The sequence below is a fragment of the Echinococcus granulosus genome, assembly GCF_000524195.1.
Source record: "Echinococcus granulosus chromosome Unknown EG_S00038, whole genome shotgun sequence".
Lineage (NCBI taxonomy): Eukaryota > Metazoa > Platyhelminthes > Cestoda > Cyclophyllidea > Taeniidae > Echinococcus > Echinococcus granulosus.
Genome location: NW_020170418.1, coordinates 578,188 through 596,340, shown reverse-complemented (window position 1 = coordinate 596,340; position 18,153 = coordinate 578,188). Strand labels below are relative to the sequence as shown.

General features: G+C 40.8%; 1 protein-coding gene across 1 annotated transcript; it reads left to right on the top strand. All coding sequences in view use genetic code 11, as the record gives it.

Annotated features, from left to right (window-relative positions):
• Positions 1 to 170: 170 nt before the first annotated feature.
• On the top strand, positions 171 to 18,056 carry EGR_05331 (Serine/threonine-protein phosphatase 2A regulatory subunit alpha isoform; the record flags this gene model as incomplete). The annotated part of the gene is made up of 9 exons (XM_024494580.1): positions 171 to 299; positions 1,168 to 1,524; positions 1,644 to 2,138; positions 2,979 to 3,278; positions 5,349 to 5,578; positions 6,417 to 6,669; positions 7,977 to 8,143; positions 8,264 to 8,636; positions 17,970 to 18,056. 9 exons carry the CDS (start codon positions 171 to 173, stop codon positions 18,054 to 18,056), a joined length of 2,391 nt encoding a protein of 796 aa, XP_024351051.1.
• Positions 18,057 to 18,153: the final 97 nt, after the last annotated feature.

Sequence of the window (18,153 nt, the reverse complement as noted above, 5' to 3'; positions counted from 1 at the left end):
GTCTTCTATCGTCTTCAGGGAGTCTTGGGACGCTACAAGTATACTATCAGACATTCAGTAGTGTGCTAATGTATTTTTAGCACCTCACGACTTTTTTAAAGGCAGAGAAAGACATATTACTTGGGTAGAACTTATATATCTGGTATGGGGGAGGTATTAGGGCCACTGGCATGGACCGGAGTCTAGCTCAGCCGGCGAGGAACAACGGTCAAGGCGAGGAGGCTTATCACCAAAACAGAAAGTTTCAAAGCCAGCTCATTGAGACTGATGCCGGAAAAAGGCGGTTACCTGTGGCTCAAGTAAAGTAGATTACCATGGCATGACAAACTAATTCTCATTTATTACGCTAATGGTCAGTCTATGTGCATTGTTCCTAATGCATTAAAAAGAAATGCGAAGATAGAATGTTGGAATGGAATTGCTGGGTCATCCGGTCGTTCGTTATCTCGTGTTTAAATCCGATTTCCAAAGTAGTTGCAAATAAAAGCCTAACAAAAATAAAAGTTATTTATTTTTTTGTAATTTTTATCTATTAGAAACCATAACAAAACCTCGTGATTTGCCAAAATTGTTTGATTACCGTTGCCCACTTTATTTGCGGTGGAACATGCACGAAGCGTTGCCGCAATGTTGCAGGCAAGATTAATGTTTCAAATCAGACTGGGTGCGCTAACAAATCATTTAAAACAAAGTTTTTGCATTTTATTTGTTGTTTTTAAAGGTTTTGCTTTTTAATACTCGGACTTTGTTTTACTGTGTAAATGTTTCAGTTTTTGGCGCTCCTGTCTTGGTTCCAATATTTTGCGTACGGTGTTCTCTTAGGGATTAGTTTAAATATCGACCAAGTGCATGCACTTTCATTGTTTCGACCTGAGTGGATTGTGTTTAGTGTAGTTGATTAAAATTAAGCTGTCACATGCTTGATTTGTTCCTGTGTAAACCAAATTTAAAAACCCCGTATTTGCTATGGCTCTACCGCGAATACCTTTTGTTATTTGCTATAATCTACAAATTGGAGGCATGGTCTGCTCTGTCACGGCCCTTCTTCGTTTTATTCTTGTTCGCCTTACCAAATTTCTGGCCTTGAGAATAGTTTTTAACCGCTGAAATTTACCTCTAATGTTGTGCAGTTTCGTGTCCTGATTATGTAACATGCTTTTATGATAGAAAGCTGGGGATATGTCGAAATGCGACCCTTTCCGCTCAAAGACTGAATTTAAAGGCAAGAAACAGAAAAGATCACAGGGTTCATCACATTATCGGCCGAAAGCACCAACGGAACTAACGCCTCTTCCTCCTCTGAGAGATGCTCCAGCAAACGAACAACAGGAGCTTTTCATCAAAAAGCTTCAACAATGTTGTGTTGTTTTTGACTTTTCTGACGCTCTTACGGACACTCAAAGTAAAGAAATTAAGAGAACATGTCTGAGTGAACTGGTGGAGTATGTCACCGTTACTCGAGGCGTTTTAAATGAAAATACCTACCAGGATATCATTAGGATGGTGAGTTATATGCTCGTCTCGGTACTGGAGCCGAATTGGAAGTTAAGAAATGCACGTAATAGTATTGATTTGGAACCATGGCTTTCTTTACCGTTCCCTTTTTCCTACACACTTCGTCGATTTTTTTTTCTCATCTGTAGATTGCATGTAATATATTTCGAACTCTGCCTCCATCTGATAATCCTGACTTCGATCCTGAAGAGGACGACCCCGTTCTTGATTCTGCCTGGCCTCATCTTCTTTATGTTTATGAATTCTTTCTTCACGTTCTTGAGTCCACGGAGTTCCAGCCTAGCATTGCCAAGCGCTACATCGACCACAAATTCGTGCTACAACTACTGGAGCTTTTTGACAGCGAGGACCCCAGGGAACGCGACCTTCTCAAGACTGTTGTACACCGCATTTACGGGAAGTTTCTCGGTCTACGGTCTTTCATCAGGAAGCAGATCAATAATATCTTCCTACGCTTCATTTATGAAACGGAACAATTTAATGGAGTTGGTGAATTGCTTGAAATTCTTGGGAGCATTATTAACGGGTTCGCTCTTCCGCTTAAGTCAGAGCACACACGATTTCTCATAAAAGTTCTCATTCCGCTTCACAAGGCGAAGTCCTTGGGGATGTTTCACGCTCAAGTAAGCCTGTATCCAACTATAGTTAATTCTAATTCACTAGACTAATGTAGCCTTGGATGTGTAAGATTCTCCGGTTTCCTCTCATTCTAGTACTCAAATAAATGATTCCTTTTGGACCATTTGTAAATTTTTGTGTAGTTGGCTAAACGTTCCGTTTTGAACGACTGAATTTCGACTTGGTTGCGCACTTTACGCCATAACCATTTTAGTATCCAACTGCTCGTGAGTTGTATCACGTACGCGTAACCATCACCCATGAGTCCTGAATGGGTTTAAGGTCCATCGTCCCAGATTCGGTGCTGACTCTACTTAAGATCACTGCATAGTGCTCTTATCATTCCCATATGATGACAAAGTCATTTCACTAATATTATACGTATGAAAAGTTCTTGGACAGTATCAGTGCAGGCAATAGTCTCGTTACTAAATATCGCCATTTGGCACCGCGATGTGCCAAAATTAATTTTCTTCGCAAATGTTTTAGTCTCGAGGACTACTACCAAATTATAACTAATCTATTGTTATTACACAACAGAGGATGTTTACCTAGGACTCAAAGAGATAATTCCAGTGTTTTGACGCCCTATTTGCAATGTAAATATTGAACTCTAGTCAGCGTAACTCACGTATGCCAGGGTAGTCCATTTAGCATGGTAGTTTACATCATGAAAGTGTTTGTGTGAAAGTCGACAAGCATTGTCTCCCGTAGTTGCCGTCCCTTTGGCATTCCAAAAACCACTGCCTCTGGTTATTATTTGTTAGAGATTTTGATTGCTCATTTGTTAGGGATTCACAATAGCCTCGGTTTTTAAATACTTTTTCCATACCCTATTCATCCAGCTGGCGTACTGCGTGGTGCAGTTTCTTGAGAAGGATTATAGTCTCACAGAAGAGGTCGTTAAAGGGCTACTCAAATTCTGGCCCAAAACATACTCTCAAAAGGAGGTTATGTTTCTCGGCGAAATTGAAGAGATTCTTGATATAATTGATCCGACGCAATTTAAGAAGATTATGGTGCCTCTCTTCCGTCAGATCGCGAAATCCGTCTCCAGTTCACACTTTCAGGTACACAATTCTGATGCCTTGTCTTACTTCTGTGAAATCTTTTTTAAAGCTTTTTGTTCACTTTCGCCAATAGTGGTCATTCGAAGTAACTGGTAGACCATCTACGAACGTGCTCGTAACTCATTTGTATGCGAAGGCAGCATGTTCTTGTCTGATGACAATAGAATCAAATTTTTTCAGGACCATTAAAAGGTGATCTAAGAAATAGGCGTTGTGTTTTAAACTTGATCAACAAACTTCTATGTTTCGAGATTTTTATAATTTTGTCTAGTTGAAGCCAGTTTCAAAAGTAACCGGCTTATGACGCGAGCCAGTTTCACGCTTTGGTTTGTTGGTCATCTAGTTGGTGCCAGTTCTGGCAACTTGGCGTCCTCGCCGTCTTGAGGACGCAAATTTCTAAGTTTATTCGTTCGCATCTCCTGCTAACACTGAGCCAATAACATCTATAGTCTCAGATTTAGTATTTTTGAATAACTTGGCTTCATAGGCATACTTTCTGCCTAAATGTTTGTCCGTTACCGTCTCCCACTTCCGTTTGAATGGATTTTCTTCCCCACTTAAATTACCCTCTGATGCATCGCATTTATAATGCAAACTTTGGTCAAGCTTATTTCGCCAGAAATTTGCAAATATCTTAACACCCATATGTAGGCGAAATTCGCCCGACATGACCATTTCGCTGCGGGCGTACACACGTGTGCGTGCAGTGGCATGACTTGTGGCCTTAGCTCTTGCCCTCATGTCTTGCAAAAATGGCCTCTTCCATACATCTATTGGGCACGGGTTTATTCTCTTTACGGCTCTAGTGAGTGCTGTTACATCGAATTCTCCCGGATGATGGCAGTTCCATTCTCTCCTTTTTGTTCACATGCGCCATCACTTTTTCAACATCACATCCAGACTTTAATGTTCATATTCCACCAATTGAGCGAGTACTTGCCTTTAACAAATCGCATGTTATTCTATAGTATTCACACCAAAGTTGCCTGCCATGGCATTTTCATATTCTCTCGACATGTGCTAAAGTTATCCTGAATTTCGGATTACAAATCCGTTAAATGATGTTTTCACGACTCCTTATCACTTTCTTTATTCATCCAAAGTTTTACGTGTTCTATACTCACCGCCTTCGGTTCTACCGTAATTTTGGCCTGCCAATGGCCGCCTACATTACTTGACAGCCTATTTCCTGTTTTTAGAGTCTTCGTTATTGAGATTGATTCAGAATTATTTTATTTCTCCACTGAAGTCATTCCGAATACGAAAAAACGTTGTTCTATCTATTATCTACCCATTACTAAGGCGCACTTAGTGATATACTTTTTTGCGCAATACGAACCCGTTTGCATTGGCCAGATGAAATGGTGGTCATTCTTTGTCAATATTTTTGATATGCACTTTGACAGGTCCCTTGATGTCCACAGTACTAGTCGTTTCCGATTGCATGGACGCCTTTTGCAATACAAAGGGGATTTAGTAAACGTACTAAATCGTCACCACTGCGTGTTTAGGTCTCGCATAACCAATGTAGCTCCCAAGCTGCGCCGTGCTGTAGTGTTGGCCTGTTCCCTCCCAGGTGTCTACACTTGTTGAGTTTTGCCCCTCGCTGACTCATCGGGATGCGCGTGTGCGCGCATGGCTTGGTAACCTCGATGCACGTTTTCTTGCCAATTTTGGATGGTAACGGCTATGCCGCTGTCATTACGTAGTGTTTAAGCGTGTGAGCTTTGGCTCCACTAAATTCTCAACCGGAGTACCCGAAGAGCAGACTTCAATGCGAACGTCTTTACTTGCTGATGGGTATGAGTGCATTGGGCGACCAGAGGAATTTGAATGAAAACGCGAATTTCGAGACCTTCCTAGATGTCCGAGCACTGAACTCGAAAAAGGGACTTTTGGAGAATTGAAGTGGTAACGTTTTGTGAAGTTGTAGACACCCCCAGCAGTCTCATTGACTATGCATGGGTCGAGAAGCCAACCTACCTCCATGCATTTATTTTCAAGTTCCGCTCGTATTTGTTGCCGTAATGAGCTATTCACTACGGCTCATCGTTATTGGTCTATAAGAGCAAATATGACCATCGTCAGCGCTTAGGTACTTTCCACCTTACCTGTTTCCATTGATTTATGCTTTTACGAATGTAGGTGGCGGAGCGAGCTTTGTACTACTGGAACAATGAATATCTTGTATCTCTTATTGAGGAAAACAATGAAGTTCTTCTGCCTATTCTTTTCCCCTCTTTCTACCGGATATCACGAGAGCACTGGAATCAGACTATCGTCGCATTAGTTTTTAATGTTCTCAAAACATTTATGGAGATGAATCCCGTTCTCTTCGATGAATTGACCAAAAACTACAAGACTGAACGACAAAAGTACGTCTACTGTTTGGGGATAAGCTTGCATTTTGGATGGTATTGCTGGTGGCTAGTTTTGCTAAAGAACTTTTGTCTGAATTCTCGCATGGTCAGATTTACCTGACGAGCGCAACAAATGTGCGCTTAAGGTTACTGCTTGGCTTGTAGTTTCCTGTTTTAGTTAAATATAGCTCTAATTAGAGCCTTAAGCTCCTGTGTTGCGGCTCCATTATTTTGGTTTTTTTCAACTGCAACTGGAATCGATGAAGTGATTTTGCGCTTTGACTTTTGTAAATTCATTGTTGAAATTTATTGGATTTGAGTCTATTTCTATGTATCCTCGTCTTGCGCGGTAAGAACGTTTATGCTCTTAGCTCATGTCGCCTGTTGAACTTTCTACTGGTTTTGTCCGTGCTGGGCCTTAATTTGGTAGTTTGGCGACGGCTGACACGTACTGACATTTTGGGTAACGGTATCCGATTGAACTTTTTTGTAGACGGCTCCTTCACCTAGATTTTACATGCTTTCTCACCGTGTTTTGAGTACTTAATTTTGTCGGGATCGTTGCTTGCATTAGTGTCGCTACGAAAGCTGTGTAGGTGGGTGTTTTAACATATTACAGTGTTAAGTAAACTCCCATTGAATTTTAAAAACACCGTCTTTGAAGCGATTTCTACGCGATACCACTCGCTGGAATTAACGAAATAAGCTATTTTTCGATCATTACCATAATGCTGCTTCTAGAAATTGTCTAAATATGGTGGCGCTAGTTTAAATGTGCCCAGACTTCATCCACTTCTTGCCTTTTTAACGGAAATTAAAATGATGCGGGGGTAGTTATGCATTGTATTTTTAGGGAGAGGCGCCGGGAGAAGGAAAGAGATGATCTTTGGAGGAGGTTGGAGCAGCTCAACTTATCTGGTTCTGGCGATGACAATAGCGGAGTGCCATCTTCTGCACCTATTGACGGTCTTGGTGGTAGCAGTGCTAGTGGAGGCGGTGAGGACGGTGTTGAACAAGCCGAAACTACCAAACCCGCTGCCGGTGATCTTCCATCGAATAACTCATCCTCGATTCTCTCTCCAGCTGCAACCGCTCCTCCCACAAAAGTCTAAGCTGCCTCCCACTGATCGCCATCACACTTGTATATCTGAACTTGATTTGATGACTTTATGCTTCCTGTACAATATACATTCTGAGAGTTTACACCGTCGTAGACTGGCATTTTCACCAATTTCCTTTCCCCTCCCATACAGCGTGCGCATGAGCTTAGTTCATTCTCTCTTTCACCCCTCTGGCACTTATTGCCGTGGAATTTTTTGCTGCCCTTGTTATTTTAGCTACTTGTGCATTCAGGCAAATGCGTCTGCAGAAGTCCTCTTTTTGCTTCACTCGTCCTCCCTTACGCTAACGTCGCGGTGCTGCGAAAATATGAGTATCGTTCATTGTGGTGGTTGACAATCAAGCTGCTGACCTGTATAATGGTTTTGTCCCCCGAATGGGCGGACATGACCCTCGTTTCGCTAAGAAACTACGAAGTTGACCCAATGAGTCTGTCTGCCGAGCGCCTACGATACTCAGACGCTATGGGGAGGGTTACAAGCCCACAATGTCAAGCAGATCTTTAGGGTGGTAAGTGTCTTCTATGTGCATCTAGGCCAAGATGCGTCATTTTGCAATCGGGGTGAGCTCGGCTCCCCGTTTGTCGGTACCATCGTTTTGTTGTGGGAAATATATTTGCGGATCTAAAGGGATGGTTGTAAGCCGAGTTCTAGGTCAAGCATATATTCATACGGGGGATTGAGAAGGGATAAGCGCTGTGGGTAGCAAGTAAGGTGTAGTATGTGGTAATCAGAATTTGGTAATCCTCCAAATTGGATTATGCAAAGTAGGCCGTCCCATGACAGCATGGTGTTAACCCCGTACAGATCTGGATCTTACTTGGGCAGTTTGCTCAGGCATATATTACACCAAAGAACAATGCTCAGGGGGGTGGGGTATGTTACCTTTTCCGTGTGGTAATGGTGCATGATCTTCCGCAGTACCATGACTTATTGCAAATTCAGCGGAAGACTGAGGGGCTACAAATGCTTCATCTAATGGAATTGGCAGAACGCTAAAGAATGTAAACCAGCAGGTGACATAGCTTTCGGGGCGAAGAACTGCTACTTAAGAAATTGCTGTAATGTAATTACTACATTTAAAGCGTAAAGAAATCGGTGATTTAGGTAGTTTGAACAGTTGCACGAGTATAAATTTAATTTTTAATGGCGTGTAAATGTGCACAGAGAGTTTGTTAAGGATTAGCCAAATTCATCGTTTTAATGGGCCAACGCCTTTTACTCAATTAAAGGGGGACCTTGGCAATTTCTCGAAACCCCTCGTGTTTCTGATCTACTTTATGATACTATCGTAGCTTGATGTTTCTAGAAAAAATTGCATGGATTCTCGGCGCAAGTTTACGGTTGTAGTTCTTGGAAGTGGCGGGGTTGGTAAAAGTGCCCTAGTTGTTAAGTTTGTCTGTGGCAAATTCGTCGATAAATATGACCCGACAATCGAAGATTTTTATCAAAAGGAAGTCAGGTACAAGCTGATTTTATAAGTCCGGTGATATTTTGGAAAAAAATTTTATTGCATTTTTTGCCAGTGTTGTTTCCAGACACTGTTTGAGGAGGAAGTCTGTAAATATTTGGTATCTTCTAGTTTTGCAGGTTTACCGAAGGTTCTACGTATCTTAGATACAGCTGGAACTTCTCAATTTTCTTCGCTTCACGATTTGTACATAAAAAATGGTGATGGATTTCTTATTGTCTATAATTTGGTTAACCGTCAAAGCTTTAACGATATCCGTAATATGCGGGAAAACATCCTCCGTGTTAAAGGTCTCCCTTCCAGTGGATTTGTGCCTCTTGTTCTTGTTGGCACAAAGTCGGACCTCTTTAAAGAAACAGATGACAAGTCTTATATTCTTCGTGATCCCATTAATCTGGCAAATGAATGGCATTGTCCTCACATTGAAACTTCGGCACGCAACAATGTAGGTGTGGAAGCTGTTTTTCTCGAGCTTCTTTCCCAGGTTAGTAATCTATACAAAGATGTACCTAAAGATTGTGTTATGTATCCGTTCTAAGCATTTGCATACCGCGTTTGTTATTTGTTAGTACTACTAAATAGCGATTGCTAAAGCTATGATCAGCTCTAATTAAACGTGATCTGAAAACTCAAAAATATTTTTCTTCATTATCACACCATTAGTTTGATTTACATAGTGGTTCTGTTATTGTGCCCCTTATCATATGTTATCCTTAAGATAATGGGTGCCCTTTTGGGAAGTCTATGATAAGCTAAGTGTTTTTGTCATAAGTCTACCTACATTCTAGTGATTCCGCTAAATTGCTAATAGCTTTGTGTTTTGCGATAGGGCGGTGGCAACTCATCATACTAAATTGACAGCTTAGCATAGTGTACTGAATAAAATTGGGATGCAAGGGGCATTATACAATTTTTAGTCGAGTATTTCAATAAACTGCGCCAATAAGATATAATTTCCGATATTGATGGAATAAATTGAATCAGCATATAATCGAAACCATAAAATGTGGAATTCTTGCGAATAAGTAATGTGCTGCAATTTTATTACCACCGCTAAGTTTTGCTTTTACATCTTTTTTTCTCAGCGCTAGATACTAAATTTAGAAACGCAATTTGGTTGTTTTTAAAGCTGATTGGAGTCAGATCGGGATAGTGTATTGCTTTAGATGCTCAAACTGCTGAGTCTAACAAAATCCAATCGTTTTACGGACATACAATTTCGTAGCCATTTAAAATTTTGGGTTTGTACTTCTATGTTTGTATATCCAAAGCCGTTAAGAATTTTTTGGAGGGATTAAATAGAATCACTTTTGATCAATATTTCGTCTTATCTGGTGCACTTGAATTTGTGACAGTCAAATGATTAGTAATTTTGTGTAAGGAAATCGCAGTATGGCGCTGCAATATGACGTCTCATTCACGAAGAGTTCATCAGTTCTTAGTATTATGTTTCGACTTTCATAAGCTCTGTCTTTCATTGGCCGATTTCTCCATTTTATTGCATAGAATGACCAATTTAAGCAATAGGCTTCCGTTTTTTATATATTCACCTTCTTTAACGCAATTTTCTGAATTCATTGCCGCTGAATATATGCTGGAGCTGTATATAAAGCGGACCTCACTTTTTAACGCAGTATCTTGTATTCTAAAATTCTTATAATTTGCAATCAGCAGTCTCTTTACTTATTCGAAATGTGCTGATAAAAATAAGCGACGTCTTTTGAATTGATTAAATCCGTTTATAGCACCCATAGCTCGAAGCACATGCAAATTTTTGGGACTTCGAGGTGAATAACTTCGTTAACAAATTTGTAAATTAGTTTATTTGTTGAGCTGCGCACTGCCAGGAGCAATATATGACATCATTTGCGGTTTTAAGGGCCCTCTCGGTATTTTTAATTCATATTTTATTTATGTAAATTACCAACACGGATTAATAGTATCCTCTCTACATGTTTTATTCCAGGTGTTCTTTACCAATGCGCTTACTTTCCTTTTTTTAATCGCAAAATTTTGCAAACTCTGACAGTTACTTCCAAAACACAAACAGCTTGTATGTTGAGATATTCAACAACCGTTGTGTAGTGAATCCGAGAAAACATTGTCGGGTGAGTTATTCATTCGTCAAGCGTTTTCGTAAATACAGCCATCATTTAATCTAATTTGACTTTTATTAAAAGCTTCTCAAAGTTTTTTGTAGACATTTCAAATTTTTCGTGACGACTTTTATCGGGTTTGCCAACTCAGTGCCAAATATTTGGGTGAATAATGAGGCTTTATTCAGGAATGAACTGGATTTTAAGTACAGCGCGGCAATTCTTTTACGTAGTTCATTGCGGAAAATGCTTTTAAACAAGTATTTCATCGATTCTGGATTCTCTTATGGACAGTTTCTAATTGCCATCATGTTGCCTTTAGCGGTCTATCTGCCTCTTCGTACGTTTTCTTGTTTTTTCGAGACACTTTATTGGAAGGAGCGTACGAAGGCTGCTCTTCTTATCTGTCAGATTCGTATCCATTAAAGAGCACCTTTTTATTAAAATTCCTTTGGTGAGATAAATTAAGGTGATGAGCCTTGCCCCAAGGATCCCACTTTTTATTTCTCCTGAATCTTAAGGTCCTGCTTTTGTCTTGAGATGTAGAATGGTTCAATGTTGAATTTGCTAGCCTAGATACAGTGGAGTGGCCATCATCAAGAACCAGATCCAACCATCTGCTCATATTGCCTATCATTTAGCATGAAGCCTGCGCACACATGCTTCCACCATCTCATACACACCCATACATCACTCACCCTATTCTATTTTCAACTGTTTACCTAAATATTCATTTGGACAAATATACAATGAATGTACTCAAGAACATTTTCAAAGTGATACTGGCTCCTCCTCGTGTATTAAAGTGTTGTTTTTAAGTCAAGGACCTTAATGGCGAACTGTGGAGGCTTCCGTGAAATAGTTGCAATGGCTGGATTGTGTTTCAGTGCTACGAAGTCTAACTCAAATTATTCTTATTGCATTATGTTAATAACTTAAAAGCGCGTTATTCATCGTGATGAATGTGCCAGTAATTCTTCTCGAAGAAAATTTCATAGTGTACAACACAGCTTGTCGTACACTGAATAATGCCAAAAGCGGAATAATGAAACAGGCAGTCGGAATCGTCATTTTCTCCTATTTGTTATGCTTGCAGTTGTTTTTTACACATAAGAACATTGGGTGCCATTCACTCTGTCCGTTTTGTTGATTACACTACGCAGCAGGCGAAGTGATATATGTAGCATTCCGTCTTTTGAAGTATTGATAGTGTAATGCTAGCGGTAAAGGAGTTGAAATCATTTTTAGGATGAGCAAAACCTATAGCTTAGTTGAAAAATTTGGCATTATGGGTTTGCCGAATGGAACCGTTATAAGATCCTCCTGCAAAATTGAGCTGCTCTCCTTTATTCCTTTCGTTTCACCTCTTGCGGAAATGCAGAAGTTTTGCACATCACTGCATTATGCGGGAAGAGCACCCCATCTACTTCATTTAAACTAGCTTATGTCCCTGAAGGACTCAACTCAATGGCGCTCAAACAAAACTCCAATAACGATTCTGCATAGTACAGTGCGTTATGACCCGGTACAGGCCTGTGATTCCCTAATAGCAGATCTATTGCGGTGTACATCATTTCGAATGCCAAATGATTGTCATGGGTGCACGGTACTTTACGGAAATCCCCTTGTCAACGCATTTCCTTCATTGCAAATGATGGCAACTCGGATCTTGGGTGGACCAGATGGGAAGTGTTCAACGCCTTGACAACTAATTTTACCTAATTTTTAAGAAAATTTAGTCCCATTAACTTAAACTTTTGTCATATTCCTGAAATAGCGAAAATGGGAAGGCCAACACTTTTCACTTCAGTGTCCAGGGAATCTCTCCATAACACAATGCAGTATCACTCACTATCCGTTAAGGATGAAGTGTTCATTTCATTTGTGGATGGAATTTTTACAATGTGAAATCTGTTCCATGCTGTTGGAGGGTGGCGTTCATTAGAGCAACACTGCTGACCACAATTCATACTTTACCCTGGAAAAAGATCCCACTCTAAATCAAGTAAATTAGGATAGTTAGGATATTTTGCCAGGAAATATCGTCATCTAGCAAAAATGAACGAGCGCTGCTTTTGTCAATCGTACTGTTTTGAATACTTTTGTCTGAATGCCACCGTGGAGTCATGTAGAAAATGTCATTTGTGGCAAAAATACCCCTCCACGACGCATTTGTCTCAAACGCTTGATTCGATCAGGCCTTTGTTCTCCCCACCCCTCATCCCCCTGTAGCCGCTTTAGTAGTTTAATTTAGACTTTTTTGAGGTAAGAACTGGTCCCATGGTTTTAACTAAACATATCATAAAGTGGATGATTGCAACTTTGTGTAGATGGTAGATCACACGTTTATGTGATTCTTAATTATGCCTAGTAGCAGTTGGTACGATAGCAGAGGCACTTTTTATGAGTAAGTGTTTTTTGCTGTATTAAATTCGATCGACGATTTATTACATAAGTTTCTTTCAAACTGATCAAGCGATCATTTAAGGTTTTCATCAAGCATGCTCTGCTCTATGCCATAGTTTATTTGACATGGGTGTAGCTTGTACCAGATCCCGATATTTTGCAGCGCAATGCCAATTTAAGCACCCCGTGAGAATTGTTGATTCACAATCCCTTATTCTTAATATCCATTTGATGTAAAGGTGTGTCTTTATTATGCTGATCGGATAAAATTTGCGTATCATTTTCACATTCACATGCGAAAATTCACGCTATCAAGCTTGCAAGGATTGGCTCCAATCTAAAAGGCACTGAACCATTTCTAGACGCCTATAGTTATTGTAGAACCTAGAGATGCATCAATGACAGTAGTGCAATCAGAAAAGGACGCACCTCTATTAGGGTTAGTTTCCCTCACTTTGTCGGTTAATCGCGGCATATAATAATTTATCTTAAGGGGGCGTGACATCTCCTCCTGGCCCCAATGCAGCCTCGTGTGACCCTGTTTAAATTACAGCCGAAGGTGACTGATAGTTTGGCTCTATTCATTAGATTACGATGGACATAAGTGCTGTATTTTAATCAGTTGATCGCATATGAAAGGCGGTTGCTCGTATGGGTTTCAAATGGCAGAAGTGATGTAGCTGCTAATTCCCGTTAAGTCTATATCGTGACCCGGTTAAACGGCAGGGTCAACTCTATTGGTCGATCGACCCATACGGTTATAAAATGGTTAGTTTATTTTTACACTGCTGGTAGTTGGAAGTTGTTCAACCTGCTGCTGCTACTTCTATTCTTGGCACTTTGACATGTGCATTTTCTTCGCCTATTTTCCGCCTTTAGTGTGTTTTACATGTGGCTGGCGGTCAACCTCACTCCACTCCACTTCATCCTAAGGACACTGAGGCGACTTCCTAGAAGCTACCTGTTTGCAAGTGAACTTGACAAAAATGTCGTTTGTCGTTTTGCTGTACTTAGCGGCTAAATATGGTCTTCGAAACAGGGACAGTTGCTACTTCTGGCCCTATTTTGAAGGGGATGGTGCCCAAATGGCCTCATTTGCAATGTTCTTGAGTTCTCAAATTGAACCTTATCGTATCTTACTTGGAGGAAGGAACTTTCCTCCCAACCAGTTCTTCATATCGTTCTGATTTGGACTCAAAAAGCCATTGTTAAATTTGATTGTATTCCGACTGCTTAATCAGGTTTTGCATTTGTATGTAATAGCCTAGAACCGGGGGGTCGAACGGCGTAAATACGGTTTAAATTTTATTTCTCAAGATTGTAAGCACCCGCATACTCTCATTCTCACCTCGTTGATTCTATCATTCACGCAATCATTTGGCGATTTTGCTCCTTTAGGTTCTACTTCTGAAATTATAACTCATGCTCTAAACAATCCCCACTAATTTCAGCTTGTGCAGTGGTAACCCCCTACTTACGAGCTATACTGAACAAGTTACAAGCACAAGAATCAGCGATGTATTTAGGCAATAACATTTACGCTTTAGTCGCTTGCTTTTTGCGCTAACTCATTTCACTTGTGTCCTGTGCCACGTCTGTTGCGTTTTCGTTGCCTCGTTATCCGACATTTGTGACATTTAGTGGTTCCTACAATGTAGGAAATCTCTATCGGTGTTTCCTCCTTTCCTGTGTGCCGTTCCACAAAACTTAACATGGCAGAGGCAGTAGTGGGTTGTAAAGGTCATCAAGGTGTGTCCCTCCTCGTTACGGGGAATAGCAATCATCATCAAGACTGGAACAGCGCCGTCTGCCGAGGGCGGCGGAAAAGTGCACTCGACGGCGTGTCTGGCACCACCACTTGGCTGTGCACGGCTTTTTTATAACCTGGCGTAGAATAAGCCTTCCTCCATTAGTAGCCGGTGTGGCGTATTCTCTGCTTTTGTGCGGGAGTGATAAATTCCCTTTTGTTTTTCCCAAGAGAGTGTGCTTGCTACAAAGTAATAGCACATTTTCGGACATTTTGTGCTTAGTTTAGTTATTTTAGAATCCAACTATGCATGCAAGTATTCGGGAGAAATGATTGCTTTACTTTTCATTGGTTTGTTTAAGATCTTGTGCCACACCATCAAATTTTCTAAGTATAGTAACGATAATAGCATATTCAAAGCACATGGTCACCATTTATCAACACAATTTGATAAGCTCCTGCTTGATGCAGGATCTATGAATTGCCGTCGTACGCTCTCATTGAGAGAACAACTATCCACAAATCATCCAAATTTTCAAACACACTAAGATTCTATCATGCTACTTATTTTGGTTTTTCAAAGGTGTATTCTTTTCTTACTAACTAGTTAAACATAATCATCTATTAGCTAACTAGATGCCTAACCTAAAACATTATCTTTCTAGTTTCACCGTATCCCAGGTGCAATTAAGTTTTTTGTACTTTACCGAAGTCCGCTTCGAAAATCAGTCTTCCGATGTACACGTAATGCAAAGCGATGGTCGGTTCCCATATTGAACAACCATGCATGTTTGGAATTCTTTGCCTTTTCTCCCCCTAGCGATTGTTTAGCTTAGGCCTGAAGCAGTCGGTTCATTTGTCAGGAGTGGTGCACATCAACCCTGAATTGACTAACCAGGCATAATGTATGGATTGGTGCCTGCCAAGGAAAGGCCTAGTTTCAAGTTTTCCCCTTGAGTAAATCATGTTTTTATATTACCTGGAACATGCAAAGCGTACTTTTGTAGCACCAGGCAATCGCATCAATCATTATTCTTCATATCCCTATTGGTGTGACCAGGTTTATAGCCTGTGTTGGGGAGAGCTTGACACCAAAGACACGTGTCAAGTTCGCATTTTGTGATGATCACTTTCGATAGTACATATGAAATGTGACAAATCGACAATTTGTGGACAATTTGTGGCATTTATTATCAAAGGTGTTGCTTAAAAAAATGTCTTGCCTCGTGTAATAGTTCACCACTTTTATCGGGAAACAATAAACATACACATAACTACTGAACACTGGAAGCTCTTGCCATTTGGCTCTTTGAATTTTGTTTAAACGAACATGAAGGATTTGGTGTCTAATAGACGTTTTCATCGGAACCTCAAAGAGGAATTAGTTGGGTCTTTCAAGGTGTGAACCAATGAATGAAAAGCCCTTCTTTCAATTGCTATAAATATGGTCCGGACCATACTTTCATAAGGCTGGCATTTACTTGCCGATCCCCAAATGGTGCACACGTTTTGATTTTGCTTCGCTTCCCATCCTGCTGCATACTGCTTACGCCATGAATACTTTCCTTTATTTTTTTGAGAATAGTCTTACAACTCTCGTTGGTTACACTACCCGTAATATTGGCACTCGTTCTGGTGTCTGCATTGGGTTACTTGCAATAATTAACTCGACTTCCGTCAGCACATGACAGGAGTGACATGACGGCTTAATGTGCTAGTCCGATGATAGATTTTGAATATTTTTGTTGGCAAAATCATCATTAATTTCGATTCACTGGGAATGTCTCCCTGCTTGGGTGCTTTAGTGACGAGTCGATAGCTTATCTTCTGGTAATCCTTGCAGCCCTGCATAATTACTGGGGTTAATATGTGTCTCGCGCCCGACCTTTGAATCGCCTCGTGCGTGTGCGCGCAAACGGCGCCCCCTTCTCGGTGGTGCGTTGTGCGGTGTGACATTTGCGGACCCTCCGTGTCTGCTGTAGTCCCGTTGTTGATATTTCGCAGCTGCACTTCCAAACCGCGAGCTTTTTTTCTACGCCGTAGTGACAGCATCCGCGCCCTGCCTCCACTGGCCCGCCTGCGCTCGCCCTCCATTGCACATGGATGCATAAATTTGCCCCAGTTTTTTCGTCAACCTCGAGTCAAATGTTCCTTTTCTGTGTATTCGGTGATGTATATTTATTCATCCAGTTGCTTATCCACACAAATTGGTGTATGGCAACACTTTCACTATTTGCATTTCCAAGCAAACCTCCCCTAATTTCATCTCTTCCTTCCTACAAAATTAAGTGATTTTTACTGTTTTCATCGACAACTAAGTATTCGGGTGTGAAAGAAGAGTGTAATCTCTGCCCTTGCTCAATTTTATGCATTACTGGTGAGTGAAGGCTTGAGAATCCCGTGGGATCAGGATATTCAATTCAAGAAAAAAACGGCCTAGAGACAACGAGTCACTTTCTAGCAGGTGTACAGCTGTAAGCTTTCCACAACTCCTGGATTACTTCTGTGTCGGTGCCCCACCTTGAGTTATTATTTTACCTCTGCTATCCGATTGGCTCACTCTCGCGCACCGCTAGCAGAGGCTTTCTCCTTCACAAGGAGTGAGTTTAACCACAACAGTTGGAAGTGACTCTTCTGATATTTGATCGACTAACCGCATTTCACGGAAAGGAAGCGCTGTGATGGCCGAAGTTCATAAGCCTCTAAGGCTGTCTTTATTTACTCATCATTACTTTGCCACAACTCGAAAGTGATAAAAAACGGCAACATTTAATTTTTTTGGATTAAAATCTATCAGTTACACAAAATGCAGATTATAACGTAATTTTATTGAACATGAGTCCAAAATGGTCTTCCTAAAAAGGCGACCTTTTTGTTTTAGCACTTTTTGTTCCTGTCATCTTGCGTAAAAGTCGCAGTTTTCATTAACTTCCACATAGATTTCAATACATCTTACATTTGTGGATCAAAGATGACCTTAGAAAAGCAACGAGACATAAACTTTCATCCCGAAAGACAGGTGAAGCACCTTGAACATAGTAGCACTACTAAACCGCGTCCTATTTTACTCCACCCTCAACTTTTTAAAATCTCCTACCTGTCTATCCGTTTTCAGATGATGAAGAGCCCACCTCAGCGCAAAAAGGTCTGCAGTCTCCTTTGAGAATGGTTTCACACACTGCCATGGGATGAATGTGCGGTGCTGAGGTTGATGCGAATCAAAGTCGGGACACTTTGGTGCGCCTAACCCACCCTTACCGTCTTCTCCCACCTTGTACACACCATCCGCGTTTACTATTTTTTATCTCACCATCGACTACTGCGTTTCTCTCTCACCCACTCCCTACTCCACGAAGGCACAATTGTGTATTGATCGGATAAGATCGGCCATTTCAAAGATAATCCCATCTCTTCATATAGCTACTGTGGATGATGCTCCTGTTGATAGGTGTGGATTTAGAAGACGACACGACTTTGCCTTTTGGTTCAAGCCAGCTTCTCTAGCACCTCGTCAATATCTAAATCGCTCTGAATAGGTACATTGTTGTTAGCATTATCTTTTTTTCAGACCATGGAAACCTACCGGTGCGTCTTGCAACTAAAAGCATTCCTCATAATTAATGACTTCCTCGTGAAAGACTCGGAATATAGCTAAATAACAATGGTCTTCGTTATCAAACAATGATCGTTATCCCGTCATCAATATACAAGTTTACTTATCGAAACTTGTCAGTCTTCTAAGGTGGCATTAA